The 21,946-nt window shown below is 34.6% G+C and overlaps 1 protein-coding gene across 1 annotated transcript; it reads right to left on the bottom strand.

Annotated features, from left to right (window-relative positions):
- Positions 1–2,425: 2,425 nt before the first annotated feature.
- Positions 2,426–15,701, bottom strand: LOC129256245 (uncharacterized). The gene is made up of 7 exons (XM_054894496.2): positions 15,535–15,701; positions 12,931–13,110; positions 11,888–12,104; positions 9,379–9,497; positions 8,487–8,644; positions 7,706–7,945; positions 2,426–5,661 (listed from the first exon to the last, which is right to left on the bottom strand). Exons 2-7 carry the CDS (start codon positions 13,076–13,078, stop codon positions 5,563–5,565), a joined length of 981 nt encoding a protein of 326 aa, XP_054750471.2. The 5' UTR covers positions 13,079–13,110; positions 15,535–15,701; the 3' UTR covers positions 2,426–5,562.
- Between the last annotated feature and the right edge of the window lie 6,245 nt (positions 15,702–21,946).

Here is a 21,946-nt window from a genome sequence, read left to right as displayed (position 1 = left end):
AAATTTCCGTTCCGAAGCATAGCATTTTTGTCTTATTGAGAAAAAGAACATAGAAAGCCGCTCCAGAGCATAGCATTTTCTTCTTCTCGAGATAAAAAGAAGAAAAAAAATCCGCTCCAGGGCTTCGCATATTTTCCGTTACGCCGTTCCGGTCGCAATTTTGGTGAAAAGCGGCCGCAGTTCGCTGTCCGACCATCGCCTCTCCGCTAGCGCGCCCGTCAGTCGTGCCGCCGGGCTAGCTGCATGTACGTTCCATAGGGATGCATACGCACTCGCACACAGGCGACCCGATCCAAGGACCCCCGTTTTCACAAACATTTGTAGTTCCGAAGCTCGTTCCGAGGACCCTCCTTTTTACAATGAGCCCGCTCCAAGGCCCCCGTTTTTTGTCTCGCCCGCGGCACACCCCTACCACTTTTTTGGTCGAGTGCCCCCCCCCCCCCCCCCGGGGATTGCAATAGGTTTCAAATGGCTGCAATGTGTATCGTCGAGTGCAACTGTTCTCTACCTGATGTACATCATGGAAAATTCCCCATAAATCCATGAACAAATCATTAAAATTAACTTGAAATTAACAATATTCATAATTATGTACTAGCACTAATTTTTCTATGCATATTCAATCCCCTCCTATCTCGCTGTTAGATCTTTTGCTCATTCTTACAACTGATGTTGCCATATACAAGAGTAATGTAGAGGGCCTATGTTTCTATGTTCATAGGGTATAGATAGGGTTTAATAATTGGTTTTAAGATATTATTGGTGCTCTGGATGGATTTGAATTCTCAATGCCTTTGTGTGTGGACAAGGTGAATATTTTTAAAGCATTGATATGGATATTGCTAATAAGTGAATTGTAAGGTCTCCAATTTTGCAAAATAGCAAATGCATGTACTGTATTGCAATCCAAAATAGAACACAGATATATTATATGCATTGCATGTATGCCATGTTGGCACAGCAACACATATGCGGGTGTATTGTACATAATCATACTGCTATTCAGGATATACACTTACGAACATTGATTTTTCATTTTTCATTTAGGACACAAGAAACTGGGGACTTGAGTGAATGGGATGGAATGATGAATGAAAGTAGATTAAGCAAGATAAAACCAAAATCTTTTTTCACCACTGCCCAAATGCAATCTTGTCTCTGGGTATTTTTTTTTGATGAAAACTGCTATTTTATCTTTTTTTTTCATTTTGATTTCACAATGATAAATTTGTGATCATTTGTGAGACATTTTTATAGTGGAATTTTTTAAAAGTTATTATTTATTATTTATTTCGGCATTGAAAAGTATAGAAATTGTGGAAATAGGTTTGTACTATGATATTTTTTTTCTACTTATTTTCTTTTGTATGTTTCTTAAGCTTCAAATATTGCATTGAAATATTGCTAATGATGTTCTTTCATTACAAGAAATTATTGTCAAGTATTTATTATTCATTATTTTGTATTCATGAAATCAGTACAATAACAGCTTATTTTTCTTTTCTATTAGTGTTCATGTTTTCTGTTGAGTAATTTAAAAACTATCTCATATTTATACCACTTAATATTTAAATAAAATGTGATTGAAAGAAGTTTGCAACACCTTTATTTTATTGTGTTATCAATTGTATATTTCATGAAATGTACAGCAGAAATTTGATGGAGCTCAATGGATATGCTATTGATTTGCCAATTCCTGTTGGAATCCAAATTTGTTTGATTTTTCATTGCCATTCCGATTCATTTTTATGCTGAAATTTGACAGAAAAATTCACAGGGGAAGTCAACTTGCATTTGGGCATTGGAGAGAAGTACTTTTTGTTCTCCCTCTCTTTAAATCATTATCCTTAAAAAATCTGATTTATGAATTTCAAATATCTAAATTCTCAAAATTGATAGCATTGAGCACTCCAAATTTTACAAGCTATGTTTTGTAGCACAGCTTCAGTGTTCGTCCATGCCAGGTTTAAAGAATATGTGGTGTGAAGAAAATTCAACTTCCATTTAAATTGGTACAAATTGAAAGTCTTTGTGACACTAAGAATAGAAAAACACATTTTTCTTCTCTTCCTCCCCCCCCCCTTCCTCTTTCTCATCACCTTTCTATTTCTCCTGAAGTCCTTTCTGATAATTACACTTCTTATCCCCCACCCTATTTCTCCTCCTTATTTTTCTTAACCTCATCATCCATCACTTGTTACTCTTCCCTCTCCCCCTTCTTCCTATGGGTACAATCATCTTTACAGAATACAATTGAGAGTCAAGACTGCAATAACAAGACCTCATTGAGTGCAGTGAAAAAGGAAAAAGCCTGGCCTTGAACCTCAAGATGATTGAGTAGGGGAGAAACATTAGTATGCAAATTTACAGTAATTAGAATTATCTTCCATATATCAATGAAGCAAATAGACAAGTATTTTTTCTTCAAATTTATAAATTTTATTTCAGATATTTTAGTACAGAATATATCCAACAATCAAAATATACATATAACTACAAAATAATATTTAGGTGAAATATTTACAGCTTACATTGATTTAAAGAAATTAGTATTCATAGGAGTTTCACTGAATAACAACATTCAGTTGCTTTGCATGATCCACAATAACGAGTGATCCACGATAAAGAATTCACATATTTTGATACAAAATAATATATATCTTTCGATTTACCAAAATCTTGGTTCATTATTACTCCGGCCCAAAGCCGGTGTAATAATAACATGATCATGTTAAGCAGGGCCCGCTGGTAGAAGTTTTCAGAACTGAAGTGGCTTCCCTGGGTAAAATATGACATTATTATTATTATTGATAGATATTAAATGAGTGATTTTCTTAGATGAACCGACCCTTGGTGAATTTGATTAGTTTACATTTTGCAATCATCAAAATCAAAGGCTTTAGGAGAGGCTCCTTTATCTTGTATTACTATTTTACCCAAATTTGCTATTGCTTATAATTAAAAACACCAGAAATTTTACATGAGATATTGTCATTGTTCTAAAGATATGTTCAATGACTGGAATAGTACAGTAAAAATTTCATACTATTCAACAAGCTCTTTTTTATTGCTTTTTCATAAATACTTCGCAATATACTATCAGTATTACATACACAGATTTCTACACATTTTCCATCTGATGAAAACTTAAATTGATCATGGCTATACTGGCAAGGTTTCCACAATAATACTGAAAAATTGTAATGTATCAATAATTTCATGAAAATATTTTGAATGCTATTCGTATTAAATGAAATATGACTGTTCACCTTGGGGTATAGTGTAAGAAGCAACTCTTTTCTTAAACACATATGCATAGTTTTTGGAGATATACATGTAGATTGAAGGGCTCTTATAGAAAATAGTATTTAACAAAAAATAGATTTCATTCAAGCAAATCTTTTGAAGATAGACTCTTTATATTTGCAATATAGGAAACAAAATGAGAAAGCTAAACTTGACTGTTGAAGTTCCTTCAAATTGATCATTGCTAGTTCTATAAAACCACCTGTTTTATATTTCATTACAATAGATATAGACTATCAAATGTGATAATTGAAAAGGGTTGGAAATAAGAATTAGCTATGTTCTTGATTTCAATACATTTGGATTCATACCAAACAATAATGGGTATATTATTTATCTTTTTGCATGATTGAATAACATTAGCTGTAAAAAATTGTAAAACATAAGGAATCGTCAAAGTTGCTCATGGTCTTATTATATCATGAGAGATTCTGATAGTTTTCATAATTTGACCTATGATTTTTGAAAAAAAAATCAGTTGAACGGAATGTGTTGATCCTGGGCCAGTTTTGAAATATAAAAATGCAATTTATAAAATTACGGCATTTTATTCTTCATAATTTGAATCAATCTGAAGGGCTGCTCAGTTAAATTCAAATTCCCACAGAATGAAGTAACTGACTTGAAGTGAATAGTCTCAAATTAATTGAAAATTCTTCATTCCAATACCATTCATATCTTCAAATTTACATCACTTAATTTTGAATTTCGAATCGACCCTGTCCCTTGTTTAACATATCTTTGAAAAATATACTGACTTCAACTGGCATTAGAAATATAAAATTCAAAGCAGCTATTAAAGGAGAATGAAACCCTTGAAACCAGCTGAATCCATATCAAAGAGAAAAATCAAAGAAACATATTGTTGAAAGTTTGAGGAAGATTGAATGAATAATAAGAAAGTTATGAGCATTTGAATATTGAGATCACTAATGCCATGTAGATCCTCCCATTGGCAATACGACCAAGATCTGTGATGTCACACACGAACAACTCCCTCATTGCTTTAGTACTTATTTCACTTATATTCTCACTTTTATAGAATCTATCACAAGGTGAGGTGTTCTCTTTATGTGAGGACAAGTACAGAGGTTTCACAACATTATATCATTGATGAATCGTTTGTCATATGATTAGAAAGAGCAAAAAGAGATGTTTTGGGGTATATTTTCAGTGTCCAAAGGGGAGAGTTGTTCATCTGTGATATCATAGATCTTGGTTGCGTTGCCAATGGGAGGATCTCCATAGCATTAGTGATCTCGACATTCAAATGCTCATAACTCTTCTATTGCTAGTCCTATTTTACTCAAACTTTTGTTGATCTTATTCTTTGATTTTTCTGCTTTCACAAAAGCTAAATTGCTCCTAGAGTTTCATTCTCCTTTAACACATTCCTCAAGACAAAAATAAGGCACATTGTTTAAACTTGAATAAAATCACTATAAAAAACATCAGGGGGCTGCTTAACACATGGTAGTATATTTGTATTTGAAGTATGCATAGTTGATGAAATAGCAGCGACACTTGTGGCAGTCATAGCAGCAGCAGTAGTATTAGTAATTTAATAAGGGATGCTTATGAGTTTTAAAATATTTATGAACAAAGCCCTCACCCCCCCCCTGAAAATAAGGGATAATATTGAATTAATAGAAATTATCATCACTTACATGTATTTCAATACTAATAACACAAAAATTCACATTTTATTGTTACTACAATTCTTAGAATTATTTTTTTTTAGGGAAAAGGACTTAAATTATCTTTTAATATTGAAAAACTGAAGCTAAAACTTATTCAGTCTACCTCTAGTTTGTTTCCTTTCTATGAGAATATATCCTACTCATTTAAGGTGAGAGCGGAAATATGAGGACAGTTATTATGCTAGATGCATAATTTCATAGACAACCAGATATAAGCAGTCATAAGCTGATTATCATGAACATTCATAGTTTTGAGATAAAGGTTGTTTATCAAATAGCAAGGAGCCTATCATGATCTTATAAAACAAATAGTAGGCATCATTTCACCAGGGCAGTAGTACAATTACCCACAGTCAGTACCTTTGATATAATCAAACTATTCTTGGCCATGCCTTAGGCCAGCAAGAACTATCTCAAAGGTACCTTATACATCCAATGATCCTACTAGTGCCCTCACTAATGTAATTCATATTAAGGTAATTAAATTCAATTGTTTGATAACAATATGTGGAATGACTTTGGCAAATTCATTTCATTTGTATAATTAAATTATTCGTCAGCAAGCAGCAGGGGTCAGAAAGTGAACAGTGTAAACACACTTTGCCTCTTCAAATAGCTTAGTAATAGAGTTACTCAGACCACATGAGAATTCAATCTGCAATGAGAAAGAGTGAAAAAATAGAATATTAGACAAAAATATACACACTAGAAAAAAATTGAATAATCATAACATCATAATAATACATTTTAAAATTTCTATTCTAATTTAGGAATTAATTTTCTTCTGTGTGTAGCAGGGCAGCTCTGCGAGACGGCCGGTGGCCGCCCACCGTCTTGCCCTGCCTATGTACAAAGAAAGACGGAGTCGAAAAATGACAAGTTCGAACGAAGAGATGAAGTAAAGTTGTACATGATGTGTTTATTTTTAATCAATGTCAGATCAACAAGCTGGTGTAGTAAAATAACATCGCATCTCTGGGCTAGACGACCGACAATGGGGTATAGCTAAACCGACATGGCCTACGGCAGCAAACAAATCGTGAATGAAAAGAACTACCCTGCCCGAGTTGGCACATGCCCTTTTTATCCTTCTTGGCTCAAATGCCACGTGGCGAGAAAACCCTTCCCCAAATCGGTCATATCATTTTTGGTGCAATGCGCCAAATTAATCCGCCTGTAATATCAGTTTATAAAATGGAACTAATTAATGTGCGTACTCTGATTCCAAAATTCAAGTTCTTCGGCTTTCCATTATTCTTCCCTCTTACGTAACTCTCTCTTCACCACTCCCCCAACTGCTCTCTCGATCAACCTTTTTCCCCCTGCGACTCTCACACTTTAACCACTCAACTACAGCTCTCTCATTGCATGCACTCTCTCACTCAAATTCTCTCGTTCTACGACTCTAGTGTCTTACAACTCAGTTATCTCTCACTCACACCTGTTCTCTCTCTCTCTAGTCACTGAAGAATGCAAGCGAGCCGGAGAACAGGAAATCAGAAGCAGAATAGAAAGATATCTAAGTTCAGCTGGTCCGTCCATAAATTCCATTCAGTATTCAATTCAACTCTTCCAAATCCATTGAGTCCCCCAAAATACTAATCCTAAATCCAAGACAGCCCAAACGCCTAGCAACCATTCAGTTTGCATTCGTTTACATTTCACTCCCACATTCCAAACGCCAGCTTGACCCAGAAAGATGACAACTGAAATTTACACATTATGGAATGTAAACAGTGCAAGTCAGAAGGCAAACAAATTTTTTACCAAAACAAACAAATCTCTATTTTCCACCCCGCTATATGTGCAAATAGAAGAAATGTTCAATAGGTGAGCAATCATAGAAGACCAGTGGTACAATCTAACTCATCAATATGCCACAGATTAGGTAACAAGGAGCCATGAATGAGATATGGCTACACTTTGATGGATGGCCTTGCTTTGTACACCAATAATCTGCACAGTGTAATTTTAATTATGAACTCAATAGAGCCATCTTTTATTGGCTTGGTCGAATTTTATGATAGGATATTCTGAAAGAGTGTTCATCGTAGTATATAGCCTACGTTTTATCTAGAGTATCTGGACTTTATATAACCTAAATACCTATCTCTCTTTGATCCCCTACAACTCTTGTATTGAAAGTTTGTTAGCATTTAATGAAGAAACAGATGTACTTTAATCAGTTTGTTAAGATTCAAGACAATCAAATAAATAGCTTCGGGGACACAGGTTTTAATCCAACTTTTGTTAACTTGGCTGAAGAGATTAACAAACATAACGAAAGACTGCTGCCTTTTTAATTCATCTATTTTGAAAAGAACTGTTCTATACCTGGTTAGGACCTTAGAATGCAATTGAGTGAATTAATGTTTATGATAAAAATCTCTGCTCTCAGAATCAGTCCTCATTTAAAAATTATCCTACGAGTATTTTGTGGGTTAGAGGCCTGATCACAAACAAGAAATAATCTTATTTCATGTTCTGTCATTCACTATCTACATGGTCAGAATAGAACTTCTGTGCCAAACAAGGCTATTATCCAAGGGATCCAGATACTGGTAAGGAACTCGTAGGTTAATCATAATACTTCTTTTCATATTCTTCTTCCTCTCTGTCTCTCCTCACTTTTCTCTACCTGAACTATTATCATTATAACTACCATAACACAGAAAGGGACACAGAGTATTATTTCTCACCTCTGTCCTGCGACCGTCACCTGGACATCCTCTCCTGTCTCCGCCCATCATGACCAAGACCAGCTTGTCCACCCGACTGGTATCCCACTGTCCTTTGCTGCCTAACTTGAACATGTGACCATTCTGTGTCTGTTCTACTTTTTGGAAGGGGCAGATATGGTAGGATGCTGCATATTCAGCATGATCAAAGCACTCTTTGCTCAGTTGGTAAAATTCTCCCTGCTTGCCATAAATATCTTGCTGTGCACAATAACAAAGAAACAATGAAAAGCATTCCCTATATCCATGTATTTTGTACATTCTCTCTAAAAATACCAATGGGTATTGATGGATAACTAATTCAATTTTCTGACACTTTCATCATGCATGCAATAAAACTGAATTGTGCTTTCAGGTGTTTTGTCTTTGCTTTTTGTATTAAATTTTGGAATCAGCAAACATCAGAGGTAATGATAATGATAATGGTGCTATTAAACTGATGATTGACGAATATGATGATGATTGTGATGATGATGATAATGGTGATAATGATGATGGTAATGGTGGTGATGGTGATGATGGTGATGATGATGATGGTGATGATGGTGATGATGATGATGGTGATAATGGTGGTGATGATGATGGTTATTGTGAGGCGATGATGATGATTGTGATGTTCATAACAACCCACATTCCCCCAAGATTCCATTCATCTGCATACATACTATGTGCACAATCAGATCACAAATACAACAAATTAATGGAAAGGTGTAAGAAGACTAAAAGAAAATGTTTTACTTACTGAATTTTTAGACAAATGACCCTGTGCTCTAGCTATATACTGTTGTTTTAAACGTAACCCTATCTGACGTACTCTCTGATCTTCTCTCTCCCTGTCTACTAGTTTGCTGCATGTATCCACACATGGTGCATGTTGAATGACATCACTCAAAGGAAAACCTATCAAGCAAAATCAAACCTGAACTGTTGAGGCAAATCCAAATATTTCTTATCAATGTCAGAAAGAATGAAAAAGTAATGTCTTTCTTCCATGATACATAGTCCCATCATTCACAAGAGCAAACATTTCCTTTAAGTCTCCCCTCCTCCCTCATACTTCACCTTCATATTCTGGTTTTTCTATATCTTCTAATCTGTATCTTGATGTTGATTCTTCCCCATTTGTTAATATTTATTTCTCAATGTTACTCCAACCAACCATCAAGGTTTCTTACAATAATAAAGAAGTTATAATTGTAATTCTCATGAAAAGTGTATCAGGCGACCTCTTTTTTCTTTAAAATCCTCATAAGAGGGACTTTATTTGTTCATATGATATTTACAATCGTTCGTCACATACACAAATATACATAAATAAGATAAGAAGTCCTGAAACAGGAACTTAAGGATTGAAATAACTTTTGAGAGCTGTTTTAAATCAAGTCTCTTCTGATTACATTTTCTTTTTAAATAACTTTGAATTTCTACCTTAAGGTCTTTCATAAAAATACCAGGTAACATATATATACCATATATTCAGATCAGTAATATTTCATAAGAAATTTGACACAAGCATAACCTCAAACTCTTAGGCAAATCTCATGTGAAAAATCCCCTGATCTTTTGTTTCTTTCCATTCTTTTCAATTCGTATATGATATGAGGGACATATTGGTGGATATTTTGTTTACTGACCTTTGACCTTTACTGATCCGAGGCCAATTTTCCACTCATCACTTCCATCACAGCAATCGCATATACCATCATTCACCTTACCAGATGGCAAGAATTTGTTGTTGTGCTCACAGTAAAACCTGAGGAAAATTATCAACAAATAACATTATAACACAAATATGTCGACAGGAAAGTGAGGATAGAAGTCTTATGCTGCAAAATATTCTTCTTTTCTGATAAAGAATAAAGCCACTGTAATGACTGAAATAGCAATTGTTACATTATGTATTTTTTTCTCACTTCTGTGTAACAAATTATAAGTACAACTGTACAAAGACTAAACACTACGCCAATAAAAATGTCACTGCCCTCCTTGAAGAATAATTACAAATAGAAGGAAGAATATTATCAGTATAGATCAATTGAATAAATAAACAGGAAACATATAAAACAAACCTTTTACCACTAAAATGGAATTTTCTAGGAATGGAATAAATAATAACACAAACATCGAATGCTCCAAGGCAAATACTTTGCAGTTGAGCAGCTGTTTATACTAAGGTAAATCAATGTGGGTATCCATTTCATAATGTTTTGTGATCATGAGTTCATAGAAACCATTTGAGTTGATTATCTGTATAAAATGCACACGTTAAATGAGATTTTATATTGAACTGTATGTTGGGAGGAAAATAAAGCCTGTCCTTTGCTCCAAATCTGAAGTGAAGAAAATTGAACACAATTTTTTTGAAGTTGTTTAATCATTATGTAAAATCCAATTCTTTAGGTTTATCTAATTGTTCTGGTGTCGTTATTGTAGTTGAACTACTGTACATTCTCAATGACCTTACATATACGTGTAATTAAAAACCCCAAGAACCTTACAGTATTTGACATCCTTCAAAACTGTTTTTATTTTACAATACATGTTCCTTTGGTTTCATAAAAACACAAAATGAGAGACAGTTTTATACAAAATTCCATCAAAAGATAACAAACTCATGATTTTTAAAGAAATTTCTGTGACATCACATTGGAGCTTTTCTTCTATAATGTAATAAATACAAATAATTCAATAAACTGTAATTTTGAAATATTTCTCATTATTATTTTTTTCATTACGATTACATAATAAACAATCTGCAAGTTCCTAACCCTGATCTATTGATGATTTTGAACAAAAGGCTTCATTGGTAGGTTTCTCATATTCTTTTTAAAATCAGGGTACTAACTTCCACATAAGGGCAGACTTTATGCAATTGGTCAAAAATTATTTATTCTTTTGTTTTCTTCAAGTTTTAGTTTATTGATAAAGGTTATCAAATAGGGAAAGGCGGGGTAAGATGAGCCTTTTTTTTTTTGCTTTTTGCAAGTAAGGCTGATATGAATAATAATCTTGTGGAAATAATTACCTTGCATTAAAATTTAATTCTTGGGAAACATTTTTTTACCTAAATGAAACTTTCTACCCCAACACTGAAAGGCAATGTCACCTTTGACACAAAAGATGTCAAATGGCTCAACTTGTCCCACCCATGGGGTAAGTTGAGCCACAAAAAGCTATGGGGTAAGAACCAGCAAGACAGTTTTTTATTTAAAAGTCTTTTCACTTGCTAATTCTCTATAAATACTAACATCCTCTAAAAGTAGAACAACTGTCTTGTGAATTTGGTTCCTTCTGCCTGCATATCAATGGCCTTTTACAGTTTGTTTGTTTCTATATTATATACATTACCATATGATTTACCATGGCTCAACTTGCCCCATGTTGGCTGGCTCAACCTAATCCAATCCGAACTTCATGGGATATATTCACATCCACACATTATTTTTATACACCCATCATGTAAAAGACTATGTCAAGAATGAGGATCTACACCTGGGCCCCGTCTTACAAAGAGTGACGATTGATCCAATTATGGACCTATGATCCCATTAATCGTAACTCTATGGAAATTAGTGTCATAATTTTTTCTAAAGGAAATTTGCAAACAAAGAGAAGCACAGTGAATTTCAAGACAACGATGAATGCATGAATATACATCATACTAGCTAGAAAATATTTTGAACAAACATGCATAATAGATGTTGACATTGCTGGCCGTCCATAGTTGCGATCGATTGGATCAATCACAACTCTTTGTAAGACGGGGCCCAGGACTAACAAAATTGTCATCTTATGTCCTTATTATATTTAAAGATGCATGTGGGTTAAATGCACTTATCTATTTTACACTTTCTTACTATTTTGGCTTAAATTTGTATTTTTCCCTCTGAAAAACTACTTTCCGTTTCAATGTTGAAAACAATGTGGTGGGGTTAGGGGTTATCTAATGGGTCATCAATAAATGACAAAATCACACTGTCTGACTCATTCATAACTGGCCTGGAGGTGGTGGCTCAACTTACCCTTAGGCTCAACTTACCTCGCCTTCCCCTAGTGTTGTCATTTCCCTCACACAGTGCATTCAGATAGCACACATACAATGCCATGTAAGAAACAAAACAACTACTAGAATGTTGTAATCACCTTGCATGTGGGCAAGCATCTGTACCAGGTTCATCTGATCCATCCAATGGACAATCACAGTACTCATCATTGACAGCCATCATAGGAACCTTAGCTGATCCATCAATACAATGGAACAATCCATCCTTGTCTGGTACGTAGTGTAATAGGTCATCTGATCGAACTCCCAAGATAGTAAGTGATTTTTCATGCTTGACTTTAATGCTATCTCCTCCATCTTATAACAAATCATAACATTCACTATTAAAACCTTGATTAGTAAAAAAAAAAATAGCAAAATGATTTTATTTGAAATTTATTTCATTTGTTCTTGGATTAATATCTCTGCATTAATCATTGATTTAAACACTAGCATCATTACTTTAGACATGTTTGTTAGAATTTTGACTAATATCTGAGTATTCCTAATATTTCAAATAGAAAAATAAAAGATCTGTTTATATTTGTAATGAACGAAATAAGGTTTGTAATAAACCTCTCCAATATATATTTTCAAATTCCAATGAGCTTCCCGGATACAAAAATATTTTACCAATATCAGTTAATTTTCTGGAGAGAACTGCTCTACAATGCATTCTGAGATTGTTGCATGCTTAGTAAAAATCATTTTAAAAAATAAAACTTCAGGTGAGCCCATAAATATTTTAAGGGAGGACACAGAAGGTAGTCACAAAGAGACATTTTAAGAAGTTGAACATCTTGCCAATGGGGAATGAAAACTACACAAATTTGAGGATTTAACATTGAATAAAAAAAATTCTTTGTCAGTGAGAAATTAGTACTGGTCAGGCAGATACCAAATTGCATTGATTACTGGTTGGAGATTTTGAGTGGTGGAAAGTTATGACCAGTAATTGACCACTGTAGCACAAAACTGTAACGGCATAATTCCAATGATGATTTGCACAATTATTTCCTCACACAATACAAATACAGATTACTTGACCAGTGCTTGTAAGAAAATCAATACCACAATTGTGATAGTCAGTAAATGGGTGCTTGCTAATCCTGACCTTGGACTAGTTACCTTAGTAATTTCTTACCAATTTCTAATTTATCTGCACTGTTATTGTTGAGTGCCCTCAAGTAAGTTCCCTGGAAGATGAAATAGATAACTGTGGCAAAAACAAGCAGGCACAAGTACCTTGACCATCTTCGTCTCCGGAAACAGATAAGACGTCTTACACCCATGCTACATTGCGTCTACACCAAACTTCAAAGGCCTAGAAAATCAAGATGGAAAACATGCAATGATTAATCATCATTAGTACATTTAAGTGGGGAAAAAAAATGTGATAAAAAAAAAATAGTGAGTACATGTAGGTGATGTCATCAGTCTATTTGCGTACTGACCATGGACGTGCACATCACTGTTTGGGAAATCAAGCAAAATTTACAAATGTCATAACTTTCTAAGAACTATTTCCCATTTCTTACGTAATATTTTAATTATCTCCTCATTGTCTTGTGAAATATAGTTTTAATCCTCCCTTAACACGTGCAATTACTTTACATTTTTTGGCTTAATCAAGAGGGTCCTTTTTGTAAAAAAATATAATATATTCTATATAAACAATAAAAACAAAAATAGGGACATCATCGACTCTTTCAATTTTTTTGCAGTGGGGTTCGTTCGGTTCTGGTCATTATCAAAATTATAATGACCAGAACCGAACCCCACAGCAAAAAAACTGTTCATATTGTGCCAAGAAATCAGATAGGAAACAGCTTTGGAACAAATATCCGTCAATCGTCGAATCATATGCCAAATATCGCGATGGAAGTAGCAAAAGAATCAGCCAGCCTGATGACATCATAGAACTGACTTGGAAGAGTGAAAACATTTCGCCAGCACGACAGTCTCTATTCAAGTCGTCGGTGCATAATAGGAAATTGTACACAAAAAATCAATAGGTTGCATCTTATGTAAAAACTTATAAGGTGAAGTAGTCTACGCCATCTTTTGACAGCGAAAAAAAAAAAGAGGAATACCGGTAAAAATGCTGAGCGCCTAGAACACAACCAGCAATACAACTTCCGATGTGAACAAGCAACGTATAAATGAAAAGATGGAAAGTGCGCTATATAAATCTTATGTATTATAATTAAATAATATCGCACGCCCTCTTGCAGCTCTCTATATGCGAAAAATCTGGATATGTGATTCAACCTTCTTTGGCATCAATAATGAAATACAGGCCTAGATCTTATCATCTATATCTATATAGTATTATTTTCATAGAGAGACAAACAAGAGGAAAAGTAAGGATTCACATCGTTTGGTAAGTAGTGTCATAGCAAAAAGTGATTTCACTAGGATTTAGGAATGTATTGTAAAATCTAATGACAATGTCACAATGTCTTTGCGGGTGTTGTGCCTTGCACTTTCCTGTGAACGATGCCCGAGTTGGAACCTTGAGTGGTTTCTGTTTCTGTTTCTGTCTATACCAATCCAATTATATGAAATTTTCAGCATTTTCTCTTCAATCTAACTTGCTATTTTGTCTAAATCAACATTTTTCTTCAGAGTTCAGTGGACTTGAACTTTAAATTAATATTTAAATTAAATAATACTATAGTATAGTAATACTAACTTTATTACCCCTGGCCCTGCCCATGACCCCTTCTTTTAGGGGAGTTGGGCAGTATAAAGTAGGTATGTACCTGTATGATGGTGGGCCCCAAGTCTGCGTTCCTAACAATTTGAGTTAAGATTTAACATGAATTTCTTCTTTTTTCACAAAATCTTTTGGTTAATAATGTTCCTTATATTAATGAAAGTACACCAAATTTCTCATTAAAAAATGAAAGAAAATATAGGATTTTCTTGAAAAAACCTTGGGCAGTCATTTTCAGATTGAAAAAAAAATGGTACCCCATGCCTGCGCACTCATTCACTTTGCACACGATTTGGGGATTTTGATGAGAAAGGCTGTATTTTGAGGCCGTCACATGAAATGCCCTGAATTCATTATTTTTTCACCATTTTGAGTCAGATTTTTTTATGAATACCTGTCTATGTATTGCATGTGTAAAGTTTGTGCTCGTTGCGTATTAGCGAGTAGTATTACCTCGAGCGAAGTTCGTGCAGGCTCCACTCCACTTCACTACCGCTACACTACGCTCCACCTTCGGGTAGGTGGAGTGTAGTGTAGCGGTAGTGAAGTGGAGCCTGCACGAACTTCGCTCGAGGTAACTTAGTTGCGTATCTTCTTTTTTTATTTTTACTAGAATCGCGCAGATACGCGGGTGTCCAGACTTGGGAGACCGCGCAGACGTACATGGGGGAACTGACCATTACTAGATTTCTAAGACTAAGTAACTTAACGTTTGTTGAGGAATTAGGTTGTGAAAGTAGCTCTCGAAATAAGTTTTAAAAAATAATACATTTTGCCTGGCACAACCAATATGCTACATCCGTGATTCGGCCCCTGTGGAATTCGAATATTGTGAAAAATGCATTGGACATGCGTGCATAAAAGTTGCATGTACCGATAATATCGATATTTGTAATTGTCTAACGCTGGTAATGGTTAAGCTACGAATCTGCAGAATCATACCATCAAAGTCCATACAAAAGCATGAAATAAGAATTCATTGGCTGTTATAAATTATATCATATAACCATAACAAAAAAGTAGACTTACACTTTACAGACTTTAGCTATGAGTATTGTATTGATTTTCAACAATGTCAAATTGTCAATGTTCCTATCTCGTTCGACAATTCTCCATCCCTCGATGATATCCAATACATGGGACAATGCATGCATATTCGGTATGCAGCTGCTGCGTTCCGTGATCCGATCGGATATGCGAGTTTGTCAGTCAGACAAGGTTAGGTACCGGTATCGGTACCGGGTACCCACAGAAACACACACAGCCCACTGGCCCATGACTATAGCACAGCCACAGATGGATATGCAGAGCAGATCAATTTTGGCATAGAATTATGGATTTTGATATAGATCTAATATCCAGAAAATAATATCATATTTCAGATTTTAGCCATTTCCTTTTCATTATTTTTTTCTCGTTTTTTTTTTTATCGGTGGGGGGGGGGGGGGGGGATCAGGGGGCACAAACGACGAGCCCATCCGATACGCCGGGGGATTTGAAGTGAAAATTCACCTTTGTTTAGCTTTGCGATAAGTTTGTGTTATCGTACAGAAACAGGAAAAAAATGAATAATGCGAGCGCGAGCTCAAATTTTTGGATATTTCATGAATTCAGATCTGAAAATAGAACATTATATGAGAAAATTTCTTAATCATGGTCAAATGAAAACAATAATGGGAGCGCGAGCTGAAATTTTTTATATGACATGAAAAGGGATCTTTTTAAGAATATGATAAGGAAATACATATAATCAATCATAATACAAGCGCGAAGCTTCAAGTACATCTTAGCTTTATTCTGAAAAAAAAATAATGCGAGCGCAAAGTGTTCACGAGCTCATCTTTTTATTATTATTATTTATTCAGACTTAAAAATTGACCATTGTCACTGGATGAGTAAAGAATGTATCAAGATGTGTGAGCACGAGATGAAATTTTTGATATAGGCCTATTGACCGTGAAAAGAGACCTTTTATAACTGTTTGCAGCGAGGAAGATAATGCGAGCACCAACTTCGTGAGTTGAAAAACTTTTGAGATTATACCTGAAAACAGGATTCACTTTTGTTGAGTGTTTTAATCATGAAATTATGTGCGCTAGCCATTTTCCTAAGATGCCGAAATAGATCTGATGACGAGAGCTGGAAATTTAGGACCTATTACATTCGAGTCTGTACTATACTTTTTAAGCACATTTTGAAACAAAGAACAGGCTGTGTATTTCAATAAAGAATTGATGCGAGCTGGATTTAAAAAAAATACTATCCCAAAGTAGGGTACATGTTAAACAGCGTTTAACATGAAGGAACACGTATGGATGCTATATAGCTCCATGCATGCGAATACGAAATGCGAGATGATTTTTTTTTGGCGATTTAGACCTAAAATGGGATATTCTAACCGAGATTCTAAGCACCTTTTAATTGTATATAACCATGAACAGGATGCGTATCTAATGTAAATGCAAAGCGCTGAATTTTGATTGATATATAGCACTGGCGTAAATCTTGGTCCGAGGGGGATGATAGTAATATGACCTGAAAATTCAAAATTTGGGGGGGGGGGCACCCCCACACCAAGGGCGGGGTATATGACCATGTACATCATACTACCATCTTTCAGTTAAAGGCCTATGGCAATTTTTAAAATGGCTATAAAGTAATTAATTGTAGTTAATATCAATATGCGAGCGAGCGTCGCGGCGAGCGAGTAAATTTTCAGTAGATGAAAAAAAAGAATGTTGCCCTAAAATTTTACCTCTTTCAAGTGACGTGTAATTATCACTTCACAAGCTACAGGGGTACATACCTGCGATGGGTTTTTTCGATGGCTATCATTATTGTAATTGATTTGTTGTGACGTAATTAAGCTATACTAGCTGGATTACAGTAGAGATGATTTAGCAAATTTTCCATAGTTAGAAGACAGAATGATCATTACCAAATCGTCTTTCAAGGGAGCCTGTAATTACGACCGAAATTGCGGCGGTGAGCGTAGTTAGCGAGTTTTAAAATGTTGATTCGTATCATTCGTTTAGAATTAATATGCGTTAATTACAGTGGATGATAAGGGTATATTAAGGGATAAGGGTAATAATATAAACTAGTAGAAAATATGAACAAGAATTATACACAAAAGAGCAAATAGAGATTAAATAGTCGAGTTTTGTTCAATGAAAACTCATATGCTCACTGCTGGTTGAAGGTGAGATGAGAATGAAAACAAAAATAGGATCTTGATTATCGGGAATAAGGGTGCCTTATGAATTATGATCATATAGGCCATCACAGGCCACAATATAAACTTCCAAAACATGGAAATATTACAATGATGCATATAAAAAGTTTTTTTTAGATATTTATTGCATTGTTGTATTAATCAATGTGATTTAAGTCCCCTACAAAATAATAGATAAAATGGTAAAGACATGGAGCTAGCTCCATGGTAAAGATAAGTGTTTCATTAACGGCATTTTGATCAATGTCATCAGTAACTCATCGTACACTTAATTTAAAGAATACGGTAGGCCAAAATATTTTTGTACAAACTCCCCCGCTTCCACAAAGATACCAGATGACCCCCTCCCATATTCACGAAAGTGTATTTAAAGGATGTTTTGATTCGTTTATAATAAAAGTTATAATCATATATGAAAGTCATTTGAATCACTTATTCATAAATTGACTTATTATAACTAAACTCCCATGATGCAGTGCATAAGCATGATAAGCTAAACGTAGGGATTTGTCACGGCCAAATTCTTGTAAGAATAGATTGATCACGGGAGCGGAGCCGGGGTGCACTCGCTAGTCATATTTATTATACCCACTAGTCATAAGGACCGCTAGTCATAATGACCATAAGGTCGCTATTTATAAGGGTCTATGCTCATAGAGGTCGCTAGCCATAATCAAAGAATAGGGTCGCTCGTCATAATCAAACAAGAGGGTCGCTATAGTCATAAGGAGGAAAGGGGTTCATTAACCATAAGGTTCGCTAGAGAGGGTCGCCATCAGTCATAATAGTAGAAGAGGTTCGCCAATCATAATAGTAAAAGAGGGTCGCCAGTCATAATATTAAAAGAGGTTCGCCAGTCATAATATTAGAAGAGGGTCGCCAGTCATAATAGTAGAAGAGTTTCGCCAGTCATAATAGCAAAAGAGGTTCGCTAGTCATAATAGTACTAGAAGGAGTTCGCCAGTCATAACAGTAGAAGAGTTTCGCTATTCATATTGGAAGGTGGTTGTCAGTCATCATGACGAAAACTTCACGTTTAAACATTGAGTCATTGAGATGTATTCCAACCCCAAGACTGTTATCAGGATAGCTAATCCCTGAGTAAACATAGACCCCCTTGGGGACTTCATTATTGCTCTACTAGTTAACCGCAGCGAAGCAAACCCTGATATGGGTCAATAGTCTTATACTCAGACATTTTGAAGGTGCGAGTTAGATTTGTTCATCTCCCTGCCCCACTCTCTCCCCCTCTCTCTCTCTCTCTCCCTCTCCCTCTCTCTTTGTTCTTATCTCTATCACTCGGGCTATCATTTTTTTTGGTCATTTACACCTCTCTCCCTTTCATGTAAATACATCGCATGCCCTTTTATTTATATATTTCTTTAAATTAAGGATCATATCGTGAAATATGCTGGGTAATGATAAGGGGATGGATTTTTTTTTTGGGTACTACACTAAAGCCATCGACCACACATCTCACATATTATTATTGTGCATCTGATTTACATTTCCTATTATTTTATGCGTTTCCACTCCCTCTAATCATGTAACGGACTGTCTCTCTTCTGACTTTTCGGGAAGGGGTATGTTCGCAGCCATTTATTATCCTCTATAAAAGCTGTTCACCCTTTTTGAATGTTCTCATTCAGTGTGTTCTGTTGGTGGGTCAAATTATCGTACAGAGAGACTTGAAAGACACAAGAAAATTAGAGTATGAAATTGTAAGAAAATTGAGAAATTGTTCTTAGAAGTGAGTATGAATGACTAGAGGAGTTAAAGAGCCATTTGGTAGTTACCATGATGACCTTTCTTAGTTTTTTATGAATTCTAGACACTGATTTAAAACTCCTACTAACAACAAATGACTAGAAGATGCTCCAATGAAATAGAGTTCTCATGATTTATTAAGCAAGTTCGACAAATCACAAGTCTTTTTATGTAAGTAATGAGATATACATGTCAGAAGAAAATGGTTTATCAATGTCGTTTTTTTAAATATATATTGTATGTATACATATAAAAAGTTTAAATGGTACTCCAGGCTGAAAGTAATCCTATCTAAATTCACTTGAAAATTTAATCAAAATCTTATAACAAATAACGAAGTTATTGAATTTTAATGCATAGCAATGTTAAAAATACAGTCAGATTCACGTTTTTATGAATACCCATTACATAGGTTGATAACTTTACATCGCCACTTTCCTTTTTTTGTTATGTTATTACATAAAATCACATTGATTTCTTTCATACATATGTGTATGTCTCCCTAATATAATAAAAAATAAGTTGCAGCTATGAATATCTAATGAATTGAATCATATGTTATTCCATTTATTTCTTCTTGGACAAAATATGGATAAACATAATTTCATGTAATGAAATATAAAATAACAAATGGTGAGTGATTAATTATAATTATAAGTTTGTTCATTGAATACCCATTGACACATGCACACATGTAGAATTGTTTCAGATATTACAATTTCGACATTCCTTGTAAGATTTTGATCCAATCTTAAAGGTCAAGTCCACCTAAGAAAAATGTTGAATTGAATCAATAGAGAAAAATCAGACAAGCACAATGCTGAAAATTTCATGAAAATCTGATGTAAAATAAGAAAGTTATGACATTTCAAAGTTTCGCTTATTTTTAACAAAACAGTTATATGAACGAGCCAGTTACATCCAAATGAGAGAGTCGATGATGTCACTCACTCACTATTTCTTTTGTTTTGTATTGTTTGAATTATACAATATTTCAATTTTTACGAATTTGAAGATTAGGACATCCTTGCCTGAAGCATAATATGTTAAAATGGAATTCCACGTGCTCATGCAGGGAGGAATGAAATTTTCAGTGTTATGCTTGTTGAATTTTTATCTTTTTATTCAAATTAAGTTTTTGTTGGGGTGGGCTTGTCCTTTAAGTGTTTCGTTTGTCTGATTTTTTATTCGCTCAAATCATATTATTTTCAACCTGGAGTATACCACTTGCGAGAATATTTACAGAGTATTAAGCACACATAAAGGCAAAAATTTACTCAATGGTTTGCATCCATAGCGATTAAAGTTTCAAGGAAAGTTACAAATAACAATTCCATACACTTCAAATATAGGTTTGCAAATATTGAAATATAACAAAATGCGTAATGCCTACATCCTTGTACGTGTAGATAGTAAATACAAAATGATAAAATAATGCTACAAACCATTAAAGGGGAATGAAACCTTTGGAACAAGTAGGTTTGTGTCAAGACAGAAAAATCAAAGAATACGAACAAAGAAAGATTGAGAAAAATCGGACAAATAATGAGAAAGTTATGAGCATTTGAATATTGCAATCACTAATGCCATGGAGATCCTCACATTGGCAATACGACAAGGATGGGTGATGTCACATGTGAACAACTTTCCCTTTGATGGACTATGAAATACCCCCAAAATGTCTCTTTTTGCTTTTTCTTATGGTGATACAAACTCTTTATCCATGATGTATTCTTTAGAAATCTGTATTGCATGCCTCCTATAGAAAGAACACATGATCTGCTGATAGATGTGATAAAGAGGCATTTTACGTGAAAAATAAACTAAAGTAATTGGGAGAGTTGTTCACAAGTGACATCATACATCTTTATCGCATTGTCAATGGGATGGTCTGCATAGCATTAGTGATCGCAATTTTCAAAAGCTCATAACTTTCTCATTATTTGTCCGATTTTTTCAAACTTTCATTGATCTGTTTCTTTGATTTTTCTGTTTACACACAAGGTATCTTGTTCCAAAGGTTTCATTCCCCTTTAATTCTTTCGAACCAAGCCCCTGTACAGCGCTTTCCTCTATATTTTTCTTGTTGTGTTTTAAACCAAAAGTGCTGCCAACAACAAATACACGGGATATCATCAGTTTTTCTGCACAATAGTGTTTGACAAAATCTTTCACTTGATAGTAGGTACATTAATCATGAATTAATCTTTTTTTTTTTTGGGGGGGTGATATCATTCGCCCATGTACATTCAAAATGGCCAATCATCTTTCCCTCACAGGGCTGTGAATTCAGTTTCAGTTTGAGTTCCCTATTTTTTTTTTTTTGCTTTTAGTCCCTACTCTAAAGACAACTTCAAATAATCTATTTGCATGCCATGGTAGGGTAAACTATATACAGTTTCACATATCCAGGTTTGAAAAGTATGCCGCTCTTCCAGA

Source organism: Lytechinus pictus, chromosome 1, assembly GCF_037042905.1.
Source record: "Lytechinus pictus isolate F3 Inbred chromosome 1, Lp3.0, whole genome shotgun sequence".
In the NCBI taxonomy this organism is placed as follows: Eukaryota; Metazoa; Echinodermata; class Echinoidea; order Temnopleuroida; family Toxopneustidae; genus Lytechinus; species Lytechinus pictus.
The sequence above is the reverse complement of the archived record's forward strand: the minus strand, read 5'-3'. Positions and strand labels throughout refer to the sequence as shown.

Excerpts from the sequence above, each read along its gene's own strand:
- LOC129256245 (XM_054894496.2), bottom strand. The coding sequence starts at position 13,078 with ATGGGTGTAAGACGTCTTATCTGTTTCCGGAGACGAAGATGGTCAAGG. Across the intron at positions 8,645-9,378 it reads CGGATCAGTAAAGGTCAAAG|GTTTTCCTTTGAGTGATGTC; the intron begins GTCAGTAAACAA and ends TTTGCTTGATAG. Across the intron at positions 7,946-8,486 it reads GTCATTTGTCTAAAAATTCA|CAAGATATTTATGGCAAGCA; the intron begins GTAAGTAAAACA and ends TATTGTGCACAG.